A 24,757-nucleotide genomic window follows, 5' to 3' on the forward strand; every position below is an offset into this window, starting at 1 on the left:
ATAAACTTTAATTACCTTTTTCTTCTATAAGTAATTTTAGATTGATTTTTTACTACAATTTGTATTTATGATAATTAGGTTTTAGCATATTCATGGATTTAGATGATGTTCAAGATAATTCTCCTTCTTCCGTTGTTACTCATTCAGGTAATTTTCATTGTTTTAATACTTTAATTTTAATTTACTTACATGTTCTAAACTTTACTTAGTTGTATATTTTAAAGTAATTTTGTAAATTTGTTGATTATGTTCAAAATTAGTTTAATATTAAAAAAAAATTCTAGTTATGTTCTAAAGTAATTCTTTATTTTCTAAATTTTTTCACTTTATTCTAAATTTTATTATGTATGTTATAAAGTAATTTACTATGTTCTAAAGTTTATTCTTAATTTTCTAAACTTTTTTCATTATGTTCTAAAGTTTTTTATGTATGTTTCTCTTTCTCTTTATGTTCTAATGCAGTTGGTGTTATTTATCGTACTCCTGAGGTTGTTGGATCGTTTAGCCCTGGTGGTACCACTAAGGAATGGATTCCAAGTGTTCCCGAAGAGTTAAAACCTCGTTTGGGGATGATATTCAAAGATCCCGAAGAGGGTCTTAGTTTTTATAAAGCATATGCAAATGTCGCTGGGTTTACTTCTAGGAAATCTACTATTACAAGGAAGAAGAATAACAAAGATATAATTGCTTTTCAATATGGAGTTTGTAATAAGGAAGGTTTCAAGGCAACAAAAAAACCTATTGCTCAACAAACTGTTGATGAAGAAGGAAAAGTTCGTATTACTAGGAAACGTTTAGTGACTCGTGTAGGATGCAATGCTCACATATGTATGAGATATGATGTAGGAAAGTATGTTGTTAGTCAATTCAAAGAAGAACATAATCATTGTTTATATACTCCAAATTGTGCAAAATTTCAAAAGGATAATAGAAAAATGCATATTATGCATAAGAAGTTGATTGTTGATAATTCAAAGGTGATTTATTTTTATGTGTCAAATATTGTTTTCTTTGTTCTAAAGTTGTTTTTAATCATAGTAATTTTTCTTTCTCTTTGTTTTTGTACACAGGTAAATGTTGGTCCTGTGAGATCTTATACAATAATGAAAGAATTAGCTGGATCACATGATAATGTTGGTGCATCTAAATAAGATTTCAAAAACTTTTATAGAGATTTGAAGGCTTATATTGCTGGATCAGATGCCCAAATGTTTGTGGATAACTTTCAAAATAAGAAATTGCTTTGGAGTGCCTTTTTTTTTTACTATGATGTTGATGAAGAAGGTAGACTTTGTAGAGCTTTATGGGTTGATCCTATTTGTCGCAAAAATTATGCACTTTTTGGTGATATGGTATCTTTTGATACAACGTTCCAAACAAACAGGTGATGTTCTAAATGTAGATTTTTTTATGTTCCTAAATTAATATCTATCATGTTTTGATGTTCTAAACATATATTTCTTATGTTCTAAATTATGTATATCTTATGTTCTAGACATATATTGCTAATGTTCTAAACATATATTGCTGATATACTTATAGATGCATTATGTTCTAAAATATTGGCAAGTTTAATAATTTAATTAAATTTCTATGCTCTAAAGTTTATCGTTAATGTTCTAAAGTATACATTTATGCTTCACAATTTATCTTTATGTTCTAAATTTTATCCTTAATGTTCTAAAGTATACCTTTATGCTACACAATTTACCTTTATGTTCTAAAGTTAATCCTTATGTTCTAATATTTTCTGCATATATAATTTGTGTATGTTACAAATATAATATGATCTTTGGTCCATTTACTGGAGTTGATCACCATAAGAAATGTGTTACTTTTGCGGCTTCTTTTGTAGCTCATGAAGATATATCATCTTTCGAATGGGTTTTCAAAACTTTTCTTAAATCAATGGGAAATAATGAGCTTGTGTGTTTGATTACCGATCAAGACCCTGCAATGAAAGTTGTTGTTCGTAATGTTTTTCAGACTGCAGAACATAGGTTTTGTATGTGGCATATTATGAAAAAGGTGCCTGAAAAAGTAGGTCGGGCAATTACCCAAGAAACTGATTTTTTGAAAAAACTTTGTGCATGTGTTTGGCATTTAGAGATTGAGCCAGCAGAATGTGAAGAAAAGTGGAACAAAGTTATTTCAGAATTTAATTTGAACGATCATGAGTGGTTGACTCACATGTTCAACATACGTGATATGTGGATTCCAGCGTATTTCAGAGATTTATTTTTAGGTGGCATCATGAGGACCACATCTAGATCCGAAAGTGAAAATAATTTTTTCACTATGTTAACAAATCCCCATCTCACTTTGATTGAGTTTTACATGAGGTAATATGTAAATGTCTAAATATGTTCTAATTTTAATCTTTATGTTCAAAAGTTTTTCTTTAATGCTTTAAAGTTTTTTTTTTTTTTTTTTTTTTTTTTTTTTTTTTTTTTTTTTTTTTTATAGTTTTACCATTTTTTTCAACTCTCTTTTATTTTATAAATTTTGTCTTAAATGTTTTAAAGTTTTAGTTTAATGTTTTAATAGTATTTAGATCATGTGTATTATTTTAATATGTTCTAATGTAATTCACTTTACTTCTGATGTTATAATCTTCCCACAATACTCCACTCGTAACCTTTTCATTTGCTCAAACTGCACAAAAAAAAAAACTGACTTTAGAACATATACATGTAATTTAGAACATAATAAGAATTACTTTAAAACATTGACACGTAATTAGAACCTAATCATATATGTTTTGTACTTACATTATCCTTCACTAGTCCTGAATTCCATTGTTTTTGACATTGGCCTTCATAGGATTCCATGTGCTTCAATAGAAATACTCCACAATCATGTTTATTCTAGTTGCTTTTCCATCTCATCTCAACATTTCTTGTTTCATAAGTGGAAATAATTGCACTCTTCTTATCAACTTCTTCATAAAATTCACCAAATGCTTCCAACTAAAAAATTAATAATATAATTAGAACATTGACATGGAATTTAGAACTCAATTACAATTATTTTAGAACATTGATATGTAAATTATAACATATATATATAATTTAAAGTATTTTAAAAGATTGACATGTAATATAAATAATTTCAAACATAATAGAAAATCATAGAACATAATAGAAATACTTTAAAACATAAGGAAAAACTTTCGAACATAATAAAAAAACTTTAGAACATAATGGAAAACTTTAGAACATAAGGGAAAACTTTAGAACATATGAGAAAACTTTAGAACATATGGATAGAAAATGTTAGAACATAATAGAAATACTTTTAGAACATAAACTATATTAATCAAAACATAATTTTGAACATTAGCGTAATAGTTTAGAACATAAACACGTAATTTTGAACATAAACATACAACTTTAGAACATAAGCATAGTACTTTAGAACATAAACTTGTAACATTTAGAACATTTACTCAGAAAAAATATAACCATCAAAATTGAATTTGATTAGAAAACGAAGATGGGAATTTCAAACATGTATTTTAAAACATAAGTTTCTACCTTAGAAGATAAATACAATATTTAGAAGATAAATACAATATTTAGAACATAAATATATATATATTTTATGACATAATCAAATACTTTTATCATAAGCATATAAATATAGATGAATGAAATCTTACGCGTTATCTCCTTGAGCAAAAGCATACTCGGCTATCATTTTATGATCTACATTATTGAAGAGTTTTTCATGAGTAACCATAAAAGGCGAACGCAAGTACATTGGAAGCTTATCCTTTCCTCTTTTTTTCTTTGTTTCTTCTTCTTCTTCTTCTTCTTCTTCTTCTTGCTTCCTATTCAATTGAATTTAAAAAAAAAAAAAAAAACAATCAACAACTAAAATCAAATAATAATCAAACAACCGCCATAGGCTAAATCTAATTACCGTTGCTTATTCTCTTTGTTGTTCTTTTCTTCAACATGCTTCTTCTTTTCTTTTTTGGTTTTGTTGTCCTCTTCTTCTTCATTCAATGTAGGTGGATGATCTATATTTAAAAAATTTAGAACATTAAAAGAACTTTTGACATAATAAATATAATAAATTTCCAATATACATATAACAAAAATAAAGTTAAAATAAGTCAAACTTACCAACTATTGGTGAGGGCGTCAACAAATTGAAGCTTGGAGGTGAAATATCTTTATGCATCTTTTTTGGAGGAATTGGTGTCTTTGGTGTCGTCATTCCTTTTCGTTTTCTTCTTTGTTGTACGCAAGAAAATTTTAAGCTTATTCTTTTGTCTAAACAAAATCAAAATTACTTTTAGAACATGGGCAAGTAATTTAGAAAATAATTAGAAATACTTTAGAACATAAACATATATACTTTGGAACATATTTGAAATACTAATAACAAACCCAAATCAAAACCAATATATATAACTAGAAAACACAAACCATTAATCCTATATTAAGATTTTACCAAATCGTCCAACATATGTTCTAAACCAAAACCAATGTATTAAATATTCCTATTAATAAGTTACATTGATTACCCTTTCTTTGCTTCAACTTTCCTTTTGTCCTTCTCCTTCCTTCGACTCTTGTCTTTCTTCTTTATTATCCTCTTGTTCTTGGTCTTGCTTCTCTTCTTGTTCTAGAAAACATAATTATAAAACACAATATTAGATTATAATTGTATCATAAGAATTTAACTTGGAACATTAACATAAACTTTAGAACACAAAGTGCAAACTTTAGAACATATAGCTTAAACTTTAGAACATATAGCGTAAACTTTAGATCATAACCTTTTGCCAAATCTCCTTCTTGCTCCTCTTCTCTTTCTCCTTCCTTCTCCTTTTGGATTTCTCCTTCCTTTGCCTCTTGTGTTTCTTTTTTATTATCCTCTTGTCCTTGGTCTTGCTTCTCTTCTTTATCTTGAAAACATAATTATAAAACACAACATATAATATAATTGTATCATAAGAATTTGAGTTGGAACATTAACATAAACTTTATAACATCATTAGAAATACTTTAGAACATTGATATGTAAAGTAGAACATAGATATATAATTTAGAACATCATTAGAACTTACCATAAGACAGATTAAAGGACCCGTAAAGAAAGATTCTCCATCTAACCATTTCTTAGTAGTTTCCATCAAGTGCTCCTTAACAAATTTGCACCAATTCAACTTAACTATATTCTTTGTATCCTTGCAACTATACAAAAACTTAATGTATAGTTGCTTGTTATTAGTTGAACGGATGCAACTATTAACAACACAAACCAAAAAATTCCAAATGAATTTATCCGAAACTTGTTTTTGTTCTTTATCTACCTCCTTCACCTTTTGAATCCTACTAATCAATTGTGCATTTGTTGGAGCACCCTGTAAGTAAACTAGAACATGGATAGGTAATTTAGAATATAATAAAAAATACTTTAGAACATAAGCAAAAATACTTTAGAACATAATGGAAAACTTTAGAACATAATAGAAATACTTTAGAATATAATAGAAAATACTTTATAATCAAAAGTACTTTAAAATATTGACATGTAATATAAAACATAATAGAAAACTTTAGAACATATGGGAAAAATATAATAGAACATAATAGAAAATCTTAAAACATAATCATTAATACTTTAGAACATTATTAAAATAAATTAGAACATAAGCCAAATAACAAGTTTAGAATACAAGTACACATAAAAATATTCATACCACTTTAAGGTTAAAGTTTTTTCTCCATTTTTGCATAAAATTTGCACATTCATTCTTGTTTTCTATTGTATCAAGAATTGCTATATCTTCCATTGGCAATCTATATGTCATGTGAACATCAATTTCATCAAAGAGTATTTCTTCTTCTCTCCCCGGTAGCATCAAGCAACATCTCTTGGGATCAAAATTCGAAAGAAGTTGTTGTGTCAACCTAGATTTAAATTAAAGGTTTAGAATACAAAATACATATAGATTAGAATTTAAATAAAAATAAAAATTAACATGATAATTAAACTTTAAAATATTAATTAGAATTTTATAAGAATTAGAACATAATAGATGATATATAAATAATAAAAACAAAAAATAAAAGTACTTTAAAAGATTGACATGTAATATAAATAATTTCAAACATAATAGAAATCATAGAACATAATAGAAATACTTTAGAATATAAGGGAAAACTTTTGAACATAATAGAAATACTTTAGAGCATAATGGAAAATTTAGAACATATATCATGTGAACATATGGATAGAAAACTTTAGAACATAATAAAGATACTTTAGAACATATGGATAGAAAATGTTAGAACATAATAGAAATACTTTACAACATAAGGGAAAACTTTAGAACATAAGGAAAAAATATAATAGAACATAATAGAAAACTTTAGAACATAATAGAAATACTTTAGAACATATGGGAAAACTTCTAAACATAAAGCAAAAAAATAATAGAACATAATAGAAAATCATAGAATTTAATAGAAATACTTTAGAACATAAGGGAAAACTTTAGATCATAAGGGAAAAATATAATAAAACATAAGATAAAACTTTAGAACATAAGGGAAAACTTTAGAACAAAATAGAAATACTTTATAACATAATGGAAAACTTTAGAACATATGAGAAAACTTTAGAACACTAGTGCTTACCAAGAATCCACATAATGTGGTGCATCCAAGTTCAAAAAAGCACCAAATCCAATTTTTTAAATAGCTTGTTTATGCTTATCAGAGAGATTTACCAAAACTTGTTTCATCAATTCCTTAGCGGTAACTCTTTGATAATCCGATCTCTTATTTTTTTCCACTTTGATTATTTTCACTTCCTCATCATCCTTTTCTTTTTCAATCTTTCTTTTCTTATTTTTCTGATTTTTTTTCACATCCTCATCATCATTTTCATCATCATCATCTTCTTCTTCTTCCTTTGTTTTCATTTTTCTAGTTGGTTGAATCCTTGACGAAAGCTTGACACTTTTTTTTTGTTTCTGACTTTGCACATGTTTCTCAAATTCAGCTTTGTCAATTACTTCCGCATCATTTTCAACAACTTTCCTTTAAAATCAAATATAAATGATTTAGAACATATTTGATAATCTTTAGAACATAAAAGAAAACTTTATATCATAATATAAATACTTTAGAACATAATAGTTACTCTTAGAACATAATAGAAATACTTTAGAACATAATGGAAAAATATAATAAAACATAATAGAAAATTTTATATCATAATAGAAATACTTTAGAACATAATAGAAAAACTCATAAAATAATAAAAATACTTTAGAACATAAGGGAAAACTTTAGAACATAAGGGAAAACTTTAGAACATAAGGGAAAAATATAATAGAACATAATTGAAAACTTTAGAACATAAGGGAAAACTTTAGAACATAAGTGAAAAATATAATAGAACATAATAGAAAACTTTAGAACATAAGGAAAACTTTAGAACATAAATGAAAACTTTAGAACAAGGGAAAACTTTACAACATAATAGAAATACTTTAGAACATATGGATAGAAAATATTAGAACATAATAGAAATAATTTAGAACATAAGGGAAAACTTTAAAACATAAGTAAAAATATAATAAAACATAATAGAAAACTTTAGAATATAAGGGAAAAATACTTTAGAACATAAGGGAAAACTTTAATTACCTTTTTCTTCCATAAGTAATTTTTTCATCCGGTATAATATTAATTTCTTCTTCTGATTTTTCTTCATTTTGGTTTTTCATTTTGCTGAAATTTTGTAAAATAAAAAACATTAGTAACATTCCTACGTTAGTAATATATTTTAAACATAAGAATAGTTTAGAACATGCTGAAAATAGTTTAGAACATGCTGAAAATAGCAAAAATTTATAATTACAGGCATTTGGTAACAACAAGAGTTGTAGGACTTGATAAAAATAACCATATATCAATAAACAATAAAAAAAATTGATGCCAACCACTCAAGCGCTCACATAAACTTCATAGAGATATATAGCCATTACTAATAAAAACATGAAACCGAACATACAATGAAATGTCTCAGTAATTGATTCAAAAGCAATATAACGTACAATTCTACGACAAAATCGTATCAATTTTGCTTAATAATTCAAGATAACAAACATAATTTCAGATTGAAAGCATATATTATCCAATAAATTCTAAAACAACTTAAATTATTAATTAAACATCTACGTCAAATCCTAAGTTGTATCAGCTAATTAAAAAAAGGTATTGAATCCTCATAAGCATATAATAAAAAATTTATACCTCCTTCTGCAAGAGAAATGCCTCTCAAGGAAAATGAAAGCTGAAAACTTCGAACAAGTGCCTCTTGGCTAGAGCACTACAACTCAGAAAAGATTAAATAGCAGCTTCAGAACAAAAGCAATATAATAAAAAGCTTAAAAAACTAGAAACACGAAATTATTTTATTATCATTGAGAACAGGAGCGATGTGCTTGACACTCAAATCAGCATGTAATAAGAGTTAAGTATAATTTAAACAAATTTCTAGAAGAAATAAATACTCCTATAAAAAGCTTCTCTTCTCTGAATACAAAAAAAAAAAAAAAAAAAAAAAACTATTGAAGGTCTAATACTTGCAATTATGGGTAAAAGGAAAAAGTGTATTGATTAAAGAAAACTATGAATTAGCAAATCACCTTGGCACGAGAAAATAGTAAAACCAGGCTGTATGTATGTGCAATTGCCTCAAAGTTTTCTGGTGTATTTTCAGGAGAGATTGATTGCGCCCAAATTGATGACAAAAGGAGGATGATTTGTCTACTACTCAGCCTGAGCGAACTTCCTCCCTATATTAGTAAAATAAAACAATTATCATATATAGATACAATCAACTAAGCTTCATACATACTTATTCTGCCTATTTTAAAACTTCATGTATTATTAAGTCATGTGTCAAATTTCACAATTCAAAACCTTCCAAGCCATCATAGTTGCTGCCATTTAAACCTTCACCACACCCTTAACTATCCTACACCACCCCAAACAACACACACCAACATCACAACACCTCCCCTGCTCCCCTGCTCCTCATGCACTCCATAACAAAAACAATAACAGCAGCAACGCTGTCCACAAATCCCTAAGAGCAACAACCTCCAATCACCACAAGCTGCCCCCTCAAGCCACCGCCAAAACCGTCAACAACCACCTCTATCCACGCAAACACCACGCACACCAGCCAAATTGCTCACAATTCCCCAACAAACAACAACAAAAATCGAACAAAGATCGAACGAAAAATCGAACAAAAATCGATCGAAAAATCGAACAAAATAATGAACAAAAATCGATCAAAAAATCGAACAAAAATCGATCGAAAATCATTCGCAAAAATCACACAAAATATTTCGCAAAAATCGAACAAAATAATTCGCAAAGATTCGAACCCTAAATTTGCTAAACTCGAACTCAAAATAATCAAACTCCATACGAAAAATCCAACTCAAAAATCGCACAAAATAATATGCAAAAATCGACTCCTAAAAATCGCAAAAATAGAACCTTAAATCCGAACCCTAAAAATTGCAAAAATCACCAATTAAAACTGCAAATTCACTTGAACATCATGCTAATTTCATGAAAATTTGAAGAAAATCGAAAAGAAAAACATACCTGAAGCGAAAATCCTTCAAATTGCAACTTCTATCAGATTTTTGGGGGTTTTAGGAGAGAGAAAATGAGAAAATCGGGAAGAAGAGAGAGAAAGTTAGAGGAGAGAGAAAAGGTTGGGAGGTGGGTAAGGGGTTGAAAAAGTTGGACACATGTTTTAATCTTAACCGTCTAAAACAACTTGATCCTACGGTTGAGATGGATTCTTATATATCTAGGGTTCTTATATATCTAGGGGTTCTTACCGGATCCCTCCCCTATATATATATATATATATGCAAGAATAAAATAGATTCTATCAACATTCACACAGTAAATGACATATATGCAAGAATAAAATAGTCATATAGCATATTCTATGACCTGACAAGTTAATGAATCATAATACTCGTATAATTGAAATTTAAATATTTCATGCTCACTCAAACTATTTACTAATATGCAAATAAAATAAAATTATAAGCAAAATAAAATCAAAAGTCAAAAGTAATAAAGTATCAAGAGGATTATACGTTGGCTATAATTAAGCAGATCATATCAAAAAGTATTTTTCTAATATCTTTTATATTATATACATATGATCAAAGACATACATACTACATCTAAGTTTTATGCATCAAATATCTCAACTATTATAAAAATATATTGATATGTCGTAACAAAGTATGTCGCAAACCATAATACACAAAACAAAAGAACCATGGTAATAAATTAATAAATTAAAACAATAAACGAAACAATTAACCGTAATATATGGTAGTAAATCTCAACCCATGTGATACCAAATAATTAACAAATAAAAGATGTAATTTAGCACAACAAAACAAAAAAAAACCAAAATTTCATGATTGTAATCAACGCATGATAAAATAATGATAACTGTAACCAACTCATGCAATATTTATCCATGATAAAATAGTAGCAAATTGTAATCATACCAAATAAGCTATTAGAACAAAATAGCTTAATCAATACAAAGTGAAGCTTACCTCAGTCAACGGGAAAAAAAATAATGTGTACGAAGTAGTGTATATTTCGTCAGTAACTCGTTTAATTGAGGTTAATGCAACAAGCCAACAATATGATCCTCCTTATTATATTGTTTGATTAATGTTTTCTCCGATTACCGATAACTAAAGCAATAGTGCTGATAACGTATTATAGAATAAGGAGAAAGGGAGAATATAAGAGAGAGATGTAAATGGTAATTGTATTATCTATCCTTTGATTTGTCCATGCTATATATATATACATAATGTAAGTATGTAACCTTCATGGAAATTAAGATTCCATTTAAGCGGGGGTTACAATAGAGGTAATTACATATGGGGGTTACAATGGGTGGCATAATACTAGGGAGTTACAAATGATAATGAACATCCACATAGAATATATTTTGTAACATATATATATATATATATATATATATATATATATATATATATATATATATATATATATATATATATATATATATATATATATATATATATATATATATATATATATATATATATATATATATATATATATATATATATATATCTTTTCTTGTCAAGCTAGTCTTAGTCAAGTCCTTTAATCTGTGTAAACTCGTATAACATAGGATTATAGATTTTTTATTTATTATTTATTTTTTATATCCATGAGTCCTAATTCTTCTAGAATTCTAGTCCTCTTCCTATTAGTTTCTTGTGTTTTTTTGTGCTAACCTTAACATGTGTTCTTTGTCTTTGATTGTGGTTGATCTTATTTATGACTAATTATTGCCAATGGACCGTTTTCACCTAGTAAATAGCATAAACATTAAAATTGGACAAAATTAATCAAGTTAGTTTGTCTTTTAGTCTTCCGTGCTATTTGGTCATTGGGTCCTTTGTTTTTTCACAACGTCTTCATGTCTAGCCATGAGATCATACCACGAGTCTTAATAAACTCACCTAATCACACATGTTGAGTCATTGCACATACTTTGTCTTCGAGTAATGCACTATATTGTTTATGATCGTATACTAGGACCATGCATGCATCGTTTTCTGTCGTAATAGGAATGAGTGGAGTATTTCCAATCAGTTTTCAAATTGTTTCATACACTCTTCCTTTCCAATTCGAGTATTGAGTGAATGAATTAAGTGAGTTCATCCTTACACAGTACTTGAGTCTAAAATCACTAGGCAATAGTTGGAAGAATAAGGGGAACATCACTCCTTCCTTCTTTCCTTCCAATCAAAGCATCAACAACAAGAAATTTTTTTCCTCACCAGGCAGCAAGAAGTTACTCATAAACAGCCATGAAGATAAAGCACAATGCAAGCTTCTCACCAAGATTTCATGCTTTTTTTTTCTTTCGTTTTAACCCTTTACCCCTAATAAGTCTAACATAGGTTCTCCTTATCCTTATGTCCATATGACATGTTCCATCAATGAGAATTTCTTTCCTTTGCATTCGATCATGCCATTCGCAAAAAAAAAAAAAAAAAAAAAAAAAAAAAAAAAAAAAAAAAATCAATTACCGAACTACACCCAAGGTACACCAATGACTTGAGGCACCTTTGCAACCCTGTCATTCCCTATTAACCGTTCAATCACATTCCATTTCTTCATCAACCATTTTGAGCCTCGTCTAACTTTTGGCCTTCATTTCTTCAACCCACATTTACTTAACCCTGGGATTGGAAGATGTGTAATTGCATAACATTCAAAAAGCAAGTAAAAAATAAAAAAAAAAAAGCAGCAAAGCAACAATAAAACAATGTCTAAAGGCAAGTGTTCCAATGTCTTTGATATGAACACGTCTCAAATTGCGTCTCTCATCGAGTGCTTGGTACCGTGCCTGAGAAACATGAATGCTAAGTGAGTGATGGACCGCATGATCTGAGATTGCTCACATTGATTCCAAAAAAAAAAAAAAAAATCAAAAAAAAAAAAAATGAAAAATAAACTTGAAAAATTCAAAATTTTCAAATTCACAATTACACATCTTGGGGATTCTCTCGGGTCTTGAGCCTTGTACCCTTTTCTTCTTTAAACCATCAACCTAACCATATTACAACCCTTGAAAGACCTCTTTGAGGTGTACACACACTACTTGTGCAAAGTTCAGTTAGAGCTACGTTCGGCATGATTCCTAACAGATACGTAGGCAACCTCATATTGAGGTGCAGCCACATTCATATGCATGATCGAGTAGAAGAATATCCAATGCTTAATCCTATGACCCTACCCATTTAGAGCTAGACTTGGGGGCTTGAACCCATATCACATTAGCTTACCCAGCCTAAAGAGTCATCATCTTTAACTCTTCTTACATATATTTCCATTACCATAACCCTTGCAGCCAGCCTTAGTATCACATTCACACACTTCACTCACACATCCATATCCATATCAATCATCCTTCCCTTTAAGAGCCCTTTATCATGAAATCTTGTTTAAACACTGTGCATGTTTCATCATCTTTCAGGACAACTAGAATTAAAAGAAACATTGTATACTTGCTTAGCTTCCTAACCTGAGCAATGTTCATTGTTTCACGCATCGCATAATGTGCTGAGAAACATTTATATATCAATGATTTTTAATCATATAAAGCATATCGTGCTTAGCTCCTTGACCTAAGCAACGTTCATTATGCAATAATCACTTCATCTGTATACGTGCTTAGCTTCTAGACTTAAGTGACGTTCAAGATCGTTTCTTTACACCACAAATGATGCTTAGCTCCATGACCTAAGTTCATTCATCTATCGTGTCACATGATGTAATTGTCCTTAGCCTCCTGGCCTAAGAACATGCATCATGCATACATTACTTTCAAGAAAAGCAATTCAATCCATGCGATTCATTTTGTCTTGCTCAACGAGGAAGTTCAAAACTTCTTTCCTTTTTTCGCGTCTTTTCTTTTGGGGATATTTAAAAAAAAAACTTTTTCAAAATTTTCTCATCGAGGGAAGTTCGAAAATAAAACTTCATTTTTCACGTCTTTCTTTCTCGGGAGAAATTCGGTACCCTCCACTCATGACAAAAATAACGGAAATTTTTTTCTTTTGCATTTTTAATTGCTTGTGTCAGTGCACACACTCATTTAAGACACACACAATCACAAGTCATACACATGTCATGTCATGTCAAGTCAAACTTGGTCAAGTTAGTTGGTTAAATCAATCACAGTATATATGAGTCCCTTGGCAAATTTTATTTTGCAAGTCTTATCTACATCCCACGTCCGGGGACAAGCGGACCATCTACAGCCCACGTTTGGGGACAAGCGGACCATCTACAACCCACGTCCGGGGACAAGCGGACCATCTATAGCCCACGTCCGGGGATAAACGGACCATCTACAGCCCACGTCCGGGGATAAACGGACCATCTACAACCCACGTTCGGGGACAAGTGGACCATCTACAACCCATGTTCGGGGACAAGCGAACCAACTACAACCTACGTCTGGGGACAAGCGGACCATCTACAGCCCACGTTCGGGGACAATCGAACTACCATCATTTCATGACGCAAGGTTCTTGATACACAGAGACTTGCAATCTCATCATTTGTCGACTTTCCTCAAGCATGGAAAGCATTATCGGTGGATTTCTTCAAGCATATAAAAACGCCAAAATCATATGTCGACTTTCCTCAAGCATGGAAAGTGTCATCCGGTAGGTTTCTTCAGGCCTAGAAAGCTACCTAACTCATCTGTCGGCTTTCCTCAAGCATGGAAAGCATTTCAACAAACGTCATCCGGTGGATTCCTTTAAGCATAGGAAGCTACCAAACTCATTTGTCACCGATACACTGGTGTCAGATACGCATTCTATCCATTTACTCTTTTATTTGTAGAACTAACATTTTTCTGCAGGTATTGGCGTATACAAAATGATTTAGGATCGTAGAACGTCTTAAATCATTCTCCGTCCCTATCGACTACTTTGACTATCGTTTTCGAAACTGACATTTCTACAAACTCAGTCAAAGTGGGGGCTTCTATAGACACCTAAAAATGTCTCCCCAAAACCAAACCCGATGATGAACAACCTTTCACCGCCATTATTGGTCGGGTTGAGTATTTAATTTTGGAGTGCTTAAATCCATATTTCCATTTCATAAAACCAACCCAAATTCTAGCCCATTTCCCCAAACCATAACTTATTTTCCTCTTTTCGTGCCTTTAAACCCAAAATAATTCATTTCGTGTCCTTTTTACAAAAACGTTCGATCCAGTTTATTTTGGTCCATAATCTGGGTCCAATGATTAAATAGTTGGATGGGGCTTGAAAAAAGCTTTCCAACGATATATTATAATCCCAAATCCGAGTTATAACGAATAAGTTATGGCCCAAATATTAAAGTGAGCCCAAACCGAACCTAAGCCCACCTTACCTACGACCCAATGATCATGAGGAGGGTCCAAATTATTTAATCCCATTCCTAAACCAATTAGGATTAATTGGAAGCTTCTATAATTTTCTAAAATATCCTAATTATCCGTTTTGAAAAGATAAGATTAAAGAGTTTGAAATTGAATAAAACTCCTCTTTTTTAAAGTCCTATTTTATTCGAATTGAAAGACGTTCAAAGATAGACAGATATGAATTTCGTGCCTCATAATTTTTATCTTAATATTATATGTTTGGATAGCCCTTGAAATTATCTTTCCAATGATATACTATAATATCAATTTCGTGCTATAACGAAAAAGATATGAATTAAATAAAAAACTCTATCCAAAACTGACATCGTCCCACTATTTCGGCCATATATTTTATTATATAAAATATTTTAATCTGATTCTGATTGGGTTAGAAAGTAGACTTCAAGATCTTTCCAACGATATTTTATTCATCTTATTCCAATTACTGGATCAAAAGATATGATAAAAACAAAAACCGCAAAAATTGCTGTCTATCGCAAGAATTTTATCCGATTCGAATTCTTATCTTTTCTTGATTTTTCGACCTTCTTTTTTCTCTATAAATAGAAGTCATATCTCCCCTTTTTCAATGTTCAACAAGCTCGATCACAAAATAATTCTCTTCTCCCTCTTTAGCCTAAACACTAGCCTCCCTATTCTTTCATTCCTTCCTCTAAGCACTCCAAGGAGTCCATACTTAACCCGAGGTTCCATCCTTAAACCAAGGCTTGAAAGGTATAATTAACTGAGGGTTTGGACCAAATCATCTATAATTTTTATTTAATTTAATTATTTCAATTTGATTTATATTTTTATTGAAGTTACTAACAGTTTATTCATGATGTAGCAATTTAAAGGAACGTGCGGAATGTGAGTAATTAATTTAATTACTCTTATTTTATTTTAATGTTGCTAGTATCATGATTAGGTTTATTATTTGATTTGACTAATGCTATTATTGTTGAATTGTTTCAATATTGATGTTATTCTATTATTTTTATTGATCACAATATTGCATGTTTAAAGGGAATATGTAATTGAAAAGCACGCCTAATAAGATAATTTGGACAACCGGTTTAGGTTCTTTTTTAATCTTGTTATTAAATCAAGTGATCACAATATTTTAGAATTATGTGTTGCATTAATATTAAACCAATTTAGCTTAATAATATATTGGAGCAAATTGAATTTTTGTTTGTATGCCTTTGAGATCGCAGGAATCACTTTTCACTATAAGAATCGAGTAGAGGCCAATACGGGCGAATGTGACTCCATGACTCACTTCGTACCATCATCCCCGATCCTCCTTTCGTGGTTCTGAACCATATGGAGTTAGTAATCTCATGGATTATGAATGGGGTGTAACCTTCACGGGTCAATCATTGTCGCCTATCGTTGTCCCTTTATTCGTGGTTGCCTTAAATGATCCGTGAACGGTTTACAAGTTCCTTAAAAACTTGTTGGCGGCTCCCTACTTTATTTGTCCCTAATCGTAATGTCAATTCCCATTTCCTATGAGTGTCAAGCATATTCACAACATGCTTTTAACGTAGGCGCACTTCGAGCGACGCCTACAATAACATAATCAGAATTGCTAATTGTAGGTAAGCCTCTAAAAGCAAGATCTTTTGATTCAAACTCTTATTAACAAAAATTAATAAAACAATTGATCAAGTTGCAAGATTAAAAATAAAACACTATCAATTAGAGAAATCAATAATCAAAATATCAATAATATCAATCAAGATTCATTATATAAACATGGATTCCCAAACCCTAGAAATAAACTACTCAAACATGGAAGAAATGATTACAACTAGATCTAAGGAATAAAACATAATTAAAAATAATAGATAGAAATAAAATACCTCAATGAATTAAAATAGTAAACCCAAGAATCATCCATGGAAGAATCCATGGAGATGCCATGAGAAACTAGGATTTGAGAGAAAACTGAAAATAACGTAAAATAAAAAGTACAAAAAGGCATAAGGAAAATTAATATCCCTTGAGTATTTATATTATCCTAAAACTAATCTAAAAATAATTATAGAAAAGAAATAAGAAAATAATAAATACATAAGTTGCATTATTAGTGGACGATAGAAGATGACGTGGCCCGAAGACTTGTGACGATGTGAATGAAAAAGCTACTCGAGGCTTCAAGGCTGCTCGACCAGACCTGCGGGCGCAGGCTGGTGGCCGCGGCCTGGCAGCAGCACCTGCTGGTGTCGAGTGGTCGCGGGACAGGGGCGCAACAATTATCCCGCGGGTGGCTGACAGCATCACTTGGATTCAAACGCCTATAACTTCTGTTCTAGAAGGCTTCTTGGGACGTGTGACCTATCATTGAAAATCTCTTTAAGTCTAGTTTCCAACGCAATTTGAATCACTTCAATCAAATCTGTAGAACTCGAGTTATGATCAAAAGAGTGAGAAAATGTCATTTTCGATACTTTGCAAACCTTCGTTTTTCTTCGTTTCTAACTCAAATTCAATTCCAAAAAGTGCAAAACGATCATTGTGGATGCTATTTTCATTTCTCATGCATAAAATCCTCATATTCAACATCCACAAACACGATCTCTTCAATTAATAAGCTCAATTCATCGACTTTTTATCCTTTCATTGACCGATTCTTCCAAAACCATTTCGAAAGCGTCCAAATAGTTATAGAAACTACCTGAAACATTACGAAAAACACAAACGAAGTGTAATAGAGCACAAAAAGGACAACTTATGTAATTGCGGCCTAAAAAGCGATAAAAGACTCAAAAAACAACTATAAAACTATCATAACTGTGTCTATAAGCTCTATATAAATGTGATTTATCATCAGGCGTCTGTGGAAACTGCTTCTTGCTTAGGGTTATGCCATGTGACATGGGTAGGTGACCTTTCTTGGCCTCCTCCATGCTGAATCAAGCCAATACCTTATCAATATAAGTACTTTGGCTCAATCCAATCATCCTTTTCGATCTATCCCTATAGATCTTGAAGCCTAGTATGTACAGAGACTCTCCTAAGTCTTTCATTGAGAAACACTTTTTGAGCCAGGCCTTTATAGACTCTAACAATAGAATGCTGTTTCTAATGAGCAATATGTCATCGACATATAAGACTAAGAAGGCGATGTCACTCCCACTGACCTTCTTGTAAAGACAAGATTCATCTAGATTCTTGATAAAACCAAACTTACTGATGGCTTCATCGAATCGCAGATTCCAACTCCTGCTAGCTTGCTTTAGCCCATAAATGAAAATTTTAAGCTTACAAACTTTTCCCAGCATTTTTTTAGTCGACAAAACCTTCAAGCTGTGTCATATACACAGTTTCTTCCAAAATACCATTGAGGAAGGCGGTTTTGACGTCCATCTGTCATATTTCATAATTGTAATATGCAGCAATTGCTAGGAGGATCCGAACGGATTTAAGCATTGTGACTGGAGAAAAGGTTTCATCGTAAGCAATACCATGAACTTGTCTGTAACCTTTTGCTATCAATCTATCTTTGTAAATGAATACGTTTCCATCTTTGTCAGTTTTCAACTTTAAAATCCACTTACATCAGATAGGTGTGTAACCTTCGGGTAAGTTAACCAAGCCCCAGACTTGATTTTCAAACATGGAATCCATTTCAGATCTCATGGCCTCTTGCCATTTAGCAGAGTTGGTTCTTGCCATTGCTTGCTTGTAGGTTGCCGGTTCATCTCCATCTATGATTAAAATATTCTGATTCTTGCTTATACTATACCAAAATATCTATCAGGTTGAGATCTCAGCCTCTGAGACCTACGTAGGGTAACAGACTGAGCATTTGCATTATCGGTTTGACTTTGCACATTTCAATCATTTTGACTTGTGTCAACAGATGTTGTTTGAGCACTTTGACTGTCATTCTAATTTTGTTGCTCGTCCTCTCGAACTTCGTCGAGTTTGGTTTTCCTCCCACTTGTCATTTTGGAAAGGTGCTCCTTCTCCAAAAAGATACCATCGTGAGCAACAAACACTTTGTTCTCTGATTTATTGTAGAAGTAATACCCTTTGGTTTCTTTTGGGTAGCCCACAAAGAAAACCTTGTCTGATTTGGGATGAAGTTTGTCATAAATTAATTTCTTGACATATGCTTCACATCCCCATATCATTAGAAAATATAACCTAGGATGTTTCTTTGTCCATAACTTGTATGGAGTCTTTTCTACAGCTTTTGATGGAGCACGATTCAGTGTTAGTGCCGTAGTTAGAAGTGTGTGTCCCCAAAAAGAGATAGGAAGATCACTAAGACCCATTTTAGATCCTACCATGTCAAATAAGGTTCGATTTCTCCTTTCGGATACTCCGTTCCATTGCAGAGTTCATGGAGGTGTCAATTCTGAAAGTGTACCCTTTTCTTTCAGATGATCCTCGAATTCTTGGCTCAAGTATCACCACCTCGATCCAATCAAAGGGCTTTGATTTTCTTGCCAAGCTGATTTACAAATTCACTCTGAAATTCTTTGAACTTTTCAAACGATTCAGATTTGTGCGACATGAGGTAGACATAGTTATATCTACTATAGCCGTTTGTGAAGGTGATAAAATATCAATGTTCGTTTCTTATGGCGGAGCTCATTGGTCCACATACATCGGTGTGTATTAGACCCAATAAGTCTCCTGCCCTTTATCCCAACTTGGAGAATGGTTGTTTAATCATCTTGCCTAATAAACATCCTTTGCAATTCTCAAACGATTCTAAATCAAAAGAGTCAAGAGCACCATCCTGTAGAAGTTTCTTGATGCGTTTGATGTTAATGTGGCCAAGACGACAATGCCACAAGTACGTCTTATTTGAATCCATGGTCTTAGCTCTTTTGGCAGTATTATTCACATTATAAACTTTTTTGTATAAAGAAAGCACATAAATACCATTTTCAAAATGTGCAATACCGTATAAACATTATCGAGGTAAAATGAACATTTATTGTCCTTTACTAGAATTTCAAAACCTTTGGCGTCCAACGCCGAAATTGAAATGATGTTGTTAGTAATGTTGGGAACATAATAACAGTTTTCAAGTTCCAAAACAAGTCAAGAGGGCAAAGACAAGCTGAGAGTTCCTACAGATACGACTTCAATTCTAGCTCTATTGCTGACACGGAGCTCAACCTCTCCCTTCTCTAGCTTCCTAATGTTCCTTAGTCCCTGCGAATTGGAACAAAGGTGTGAGCCACATCCGGTATATAATACCCATGATGTTGAACTAGTGAAGTTTATGTCTGTAATGAATATACCTAATCCAGAAGCAACGGTTCTGTTCTTCTTATATTCCTTGAACTTGAGGCAATCTCTCTTCCAATGTCCTTTCTTTTTGAAATAGAAGCATTCAGAATCAGATTTAGAAGACGCTAACTTCTTCTCCTTGTTATCCTTGGTAGCTTTAGACTTAGGTGAAAAGGTCTTCTTCTTAAAGCCTTTCTTCTTCTTGCTTGAGAATTTTAACGGCTTGTCCTTTTTTATCATGAGCATATCATGCTTCCCCTCATCCTTGAGCGCTTGCTTGGCTTGCTTCAACATACCATGAAACTCGGTGAGGGTTTTCTCCATGCTGTGCATATTATAGTTCATCTTGAACTGATCATAACCTTTGTGCAGTTAGTGGAGAATGATGTCAATTTCCATCTTGGCTAAATATCTTGCATCAAGCCTTCCCATATTCTCAAACAATTCTATCATTTTGAGTACATGTGGGCTGACTGACTCTCCTTTCTTGAGCTTGCTCTCAAGGATCCACCTGTGGGATTCAAATCACTCAGTTTGGGCCTGCTCTTAGTACATATTCTGCATCTCAGAAGTGATATTGTAGGGAATTTTTCAAGCGTTACCCCTAGCTTGAACCCCACTGTGATCATACACTAAAGTATGGTGGCGTCCAAAGGGAAAGAAGATATAGCAAAAGAGTCGCCAACAAGTTTTTTAAGGAACTAGTAAACCGTTCACGAGGTGAAGGTTACACCCCTTAACGATCCAAGAGATCATTAACTCCAATAGGTCTTGAACCATGACTGGCAGTTCGGGGATGAAGGTACAAATCCAACCTAAAAGAGATTGAACCTGCCCTAATAATAGGCCTCTACTTTATTCTGATCGTATTCATTTGCGCTTTCTGACTAACATGCAATCAATAGGATTACCCCTAAACCTGTTTATCTATGTTGGCTGAATTTAATGCACAAATAAATATATTATTGGCGATCACTTGAATTATAATCAAATTAACCCTAAACAAGATTATTAATTATTTTATTAAGCGTGACTACAAGTACAAAATCCCTTTAAACATGCATAAAAGGCGTGATCAAGCAATAACAATATATATCAAGCAACATAATAATAATCATTAATAATAATTAAAATAATCATAATCATCGTAATCATGTTAAAGCATAATAATAGCAAGATCCTAGGCATGATACTAACAAGATTAATAACAAACCCTAGCATGTTACTAAACATTAAAAATCAAAGCTTTAACCCTAACATGATACTAGGAAAGACAATAAAAGGCATCATAGAAATCATAATTGTCATATTTGATATTAAAATTATAGTTGTTACCCTAAACATGACACTAGGAATCATAATAATAACCTAGACATGATTTCTATATCATAATAACAATGTAAACAATTAAAACACTTACTTGGATGCCTCTTATCTCTTTCTAATAATAAAATACACACGTTAGTAGCTTCAAGAAAAATAATAATCAAAACAATTAAATTAAATAATAAAAAAGAGATTTGGGACCAAACCCTCAGAAATTAAAACCTTTCACGTCTAGGGCGAAGGCAACTTCGAATACGGCTAGGTGTATCTAAGTCTTGCGAGTGCCGAATTTTGTATTTTGAGAAAAGGCTAGTTTAGAAAAGAGAGAGAGTAATCAAGAATTTCTTGATGAGAGTTGGTGAATCAAAAACGGAGTTTTTAGAAGACTATTTATAGAGAAAATCAGCCAAAAAGATAGAAAATCGAAACAGAGTTCTAACGCGCAAAACGAGGTTAGCGCTAGACGCTGACATTAGCGCCAGGCGCTAACGCTAGCGCCAGGCGCTAATGTTGGCGTTTGGTGCTAACTTAATTATTGACGCGTTTTCTTAATCAAATATAAATTGACGTACAGGAGGATAAAATCGTATTTTCCTCAAAAACATTCTTTTATTCTGATTAAAACTCTAAAAAGCCAACAAAAGTCAATTTACCAATGCTAATTGAATTAGGAATGAAAAGAACCTTCTAGAATAATCTAGAAAACTAAAACCATTCCTAATTGCATTAGGAATGATAAATCCATATTAGGCCCTCCCCTAGATCATTGGGCCGCATATAAGGCTCAAACCGGGCCCAGTTCAGTAATTTGGCCATAACTTCCTCAATATTCATCGGAATTGGGCTTATAATATATCGTTGGAAAGCTCTTTTCAAGCCCTATCCAACTACACTACTATTGGACCCATATCATGGACCAACCAAACTAGATTTTCTGTTTTCTTAAAATAGGTTTTCAAAAACAGAGAGAAGAGAAAAGAAATTAAAACTATCCGCAACACTAAACTTTCCACACTTTCACTTCATTTGATTATGATTCGACGTGAAAGGTACTCATCATCGGGTTTGGTTTTGGGAAGACACAAATGGGTGTCTACAGAAGCCCCCACTTTGACTGAGTTTGGAGAAACGCAAGTTTCGAAAACAAAAGTCAAAGTAGCGATAGGGACGGAGAATGATTTAGAACGTTATGCGATCCTAAATCACTCTTGTAACGCCGATACCTGCAAACTAGTGTTAGTTAAACAGATAAAAGAGTTAAGAAACATGTATCTTGCACCGTCGAGCTCATGTCTCTGAAAGTAACCGATTTGTTGCTGCTTTTTGTTTTGACGACCTTCCACAAGCTAGAGAACGCCATCCCGCTTGAATACTGCTACGCTTGTAACTGCCGCCAATTTCCGCCTTGATAATCTTCTGCAAGCTAGAGAACACTATTGAAGATTGCTTTGCTTAAAACGATCCTCTTCCGCTTTGTGACCATCTTCCACATCTTAGGGAACACGATCGAAGACAACTTCGCTTGAAATCACCTTCAGTTGTTTGTGACAACTCTCTGCAAGCTAGGGAACGCTGCCGAAGATATCCTTGCTTGAAGCTACCCTCATTTATTGCGATAATATTCCAAAGAAATTTATCAAAGACCTCTGCTTGTCGATCTTTAAAAGATCGCTTGAACTTTGTTTCTGCTATACCTGTACGTCGGCGCTTCTGCTGCTTTTGAACCTGTATGTCGTCGGTGCCTTTCGCGGAATGAACCAGTATGTCGGTGCCCTTTCGAAATGAACCAGTATGTCGGTGCCCTTTCTGAATGAACCAGTATGTCGGTGCTTTTTGCGATGAGCTAATGCTTAGGCGCTTTAAGCTAAGTGAGACGATCTTTCATCAGGTCGATCACTTTATGTAATCAAGACGATTACTAAAAATCGTGTCAAATTTCTTAGAGGGGCTAACTGAAGTACTAAGGAACCCAAAATATACTGCACAAGGTTGGAACAACCGTACTGAGTGGCTGAACGTTCTGGCGTCGCTAAAACAACGTTGGCGCCGCTTATTTGGCTGTAGCGCCAGACGCTGGAACTAGCGCCAGGCGCTAAGGCTTATCGACTGACGCCAAGGTCTGACGCTTGGCGCTAGAGTCAGGTTTTCCTTAAATACCCTTCTCTTCTTCATTTCTGTTGCTGTTGTTCGCGTTTCTTGCTCGAGAATTCTCAGAACTTGAATTCACTCGTTCTTGCTTGTTTCTCAACCAAATTTGCTCAAATTTGTTGCAAATAAAAGCTTATTCCATCCATTTTCCTGATCTATGTAAGTTTCCTCCAAACTCACGCCGGTTTTAATGAATTTTGCATGCATTTATCCACGAATTTCTTGAAAATTCGAATTTAGAATTGCTTAATTCTCTTTGTCTATCAAATTTTATGCCATGAAATTGCTTGATTATGTTTATATATTTCCTTGGGAAATATTTGAGACTTATTTGACTCAATTTGGTGAAGAAATGAACGAATCGCCATTGTTGGACCTCTTAAGGTCGGGAAGACAATGTGGCTTGTTCTTGATGTTCTTGCTAGAAATTCTTGTCCAATTTGTCACAATAATTACTATAGTATTGCAAGAAATTGTTTGATTGCTTGAAAATTCCGTGTACGCTCAATTTGAATTTGTGCTCTATTTTTGTACTACGTACTCTGTTTTTTTGCGAACATAGTATCATGCGGCTAGGCGAACCTTAGATACCATAGAAACTTAATTTATGATAATTATGCACAATGTAGCATGGCAAGACAGCGAGGCTTTGGTTCACGGTCCCGGGACGTTCGACGGGAGCATGAGCCTATAGAGGACGATGCTGAACCGTCCACTTCGCTCGACCGACTCCCTGAGTGGGATGAGCGGACCTTGTACTTCTCTCCCGTCCACCATATCTCTGAGAGGGTGAGACGGGGCGTCACAGTTGGGAGGACACGCTGTCATGGTTTCGGTTGTGACGGTTTGGGCGACCTGTACAAGATGTACATCGCCAAAAACGATCAGACGAGACTTCTATGGGAGTCTTGCGGGCTGACGACACTGTTTGAGACTTCCGAGGCCATGATTGCCTCTAGCG

The 24,757-nt window shown here is 32.7% G+C and overlaps 2 protein-coding genes across 2 annotated transcripts; one reads left to right on the forward strand and one right to left on the reverse strand.

Annotated features, from left to right (window-relative positions):
• The first annotated feature begins 1,785 nt into the window (after positions 1 to 1,785).
• LOC145640084 (protein FAR1-RELATED SEQUENCE 5-like) lies at positions 1,786 to 2,346 on the forward strand. The gene has a single exon (XM_081691394.1). It carries the CDS (start codon positions 1,786 to 1,788, stop codon positions 2,344 to 2,346), a length of 561 nt encoding a protein of 186 aa, XP_081547520.1.
• A 1,311-nt stretch (positions 2,347 to 3,657) lies between these two features.
• On the reverse strand, positions 3,658 to 4,258 carry LOC145640984 (uncharacterized). Its single transcript, XM_081692197.1, has 3 exons — positions 4,131 to 4,258; positions 3,925 to 4,024; positions 3,658 to 3,832 (listed from the first exon to the last, which is right to left on the reverse strand). The coding sequence occupies exons 1-3, from the start codon at positions 4,222 to 4,224 to the stop codon at positions 3,658 to 3,660; spliced, it is 369 nt and encodes a 122-aa protein (XP_081548323.1). The 5' UTR covers positions 4,225 to 4,258.
• Between the last annotated feature and the right edge of the window lie 20,499 nt (positions 4,259 to 24,757).

Source organism: Chenopodium album, chromosome 7 (genome assembly GCF_948465745.1).
Source record: "Chenopodium album chromosome 7, dcCheAlbu1.1, whole genome shotgun sequence".
Classification (NCBI taxonomy): domain Eukaryota; kingdom Viridiplantae; phylum Streptophyta; class Magnoliopsida; order Caryophyllales; family Amaranthaceae; genus Chenopodium; species Chenopodium album.

What these genes read in the sequence shown, in the direction of transcription:
- LOC145640084 (XM_081691394.1), top strand. Translation starts at nt 1,786, where the DNA reads ATGATCTTTGGTCCATTTACTGGAGTTGATCACCATAAGAAATGTGTT.
- LOC145640984 (XM_081692197.1), bottom strand. Translation starts at nt 4,224, where the DNA reads ATGACGACACCAAAGACACCAATTCCTCCAAAAAAGATGCATAAAGAT. An exon ending in GACGCCCTCACCAATAGTTG is followed by an intron (nt 4,025 to 4,130) that starts GTAAGTTTGACT and finishes TTTTAAATATAG; the next exon opens with ATCATCCACCTACATTGAAT. An exon ending in AACAAAGAGAATAAGCAACG is followed by an intron (nt 3,833 to 3,924) that starts GTAATTAGATTT and finishes TCAATTGAATAG; the next exon opens with GAAGCAAGAAGAAGAAGAAG.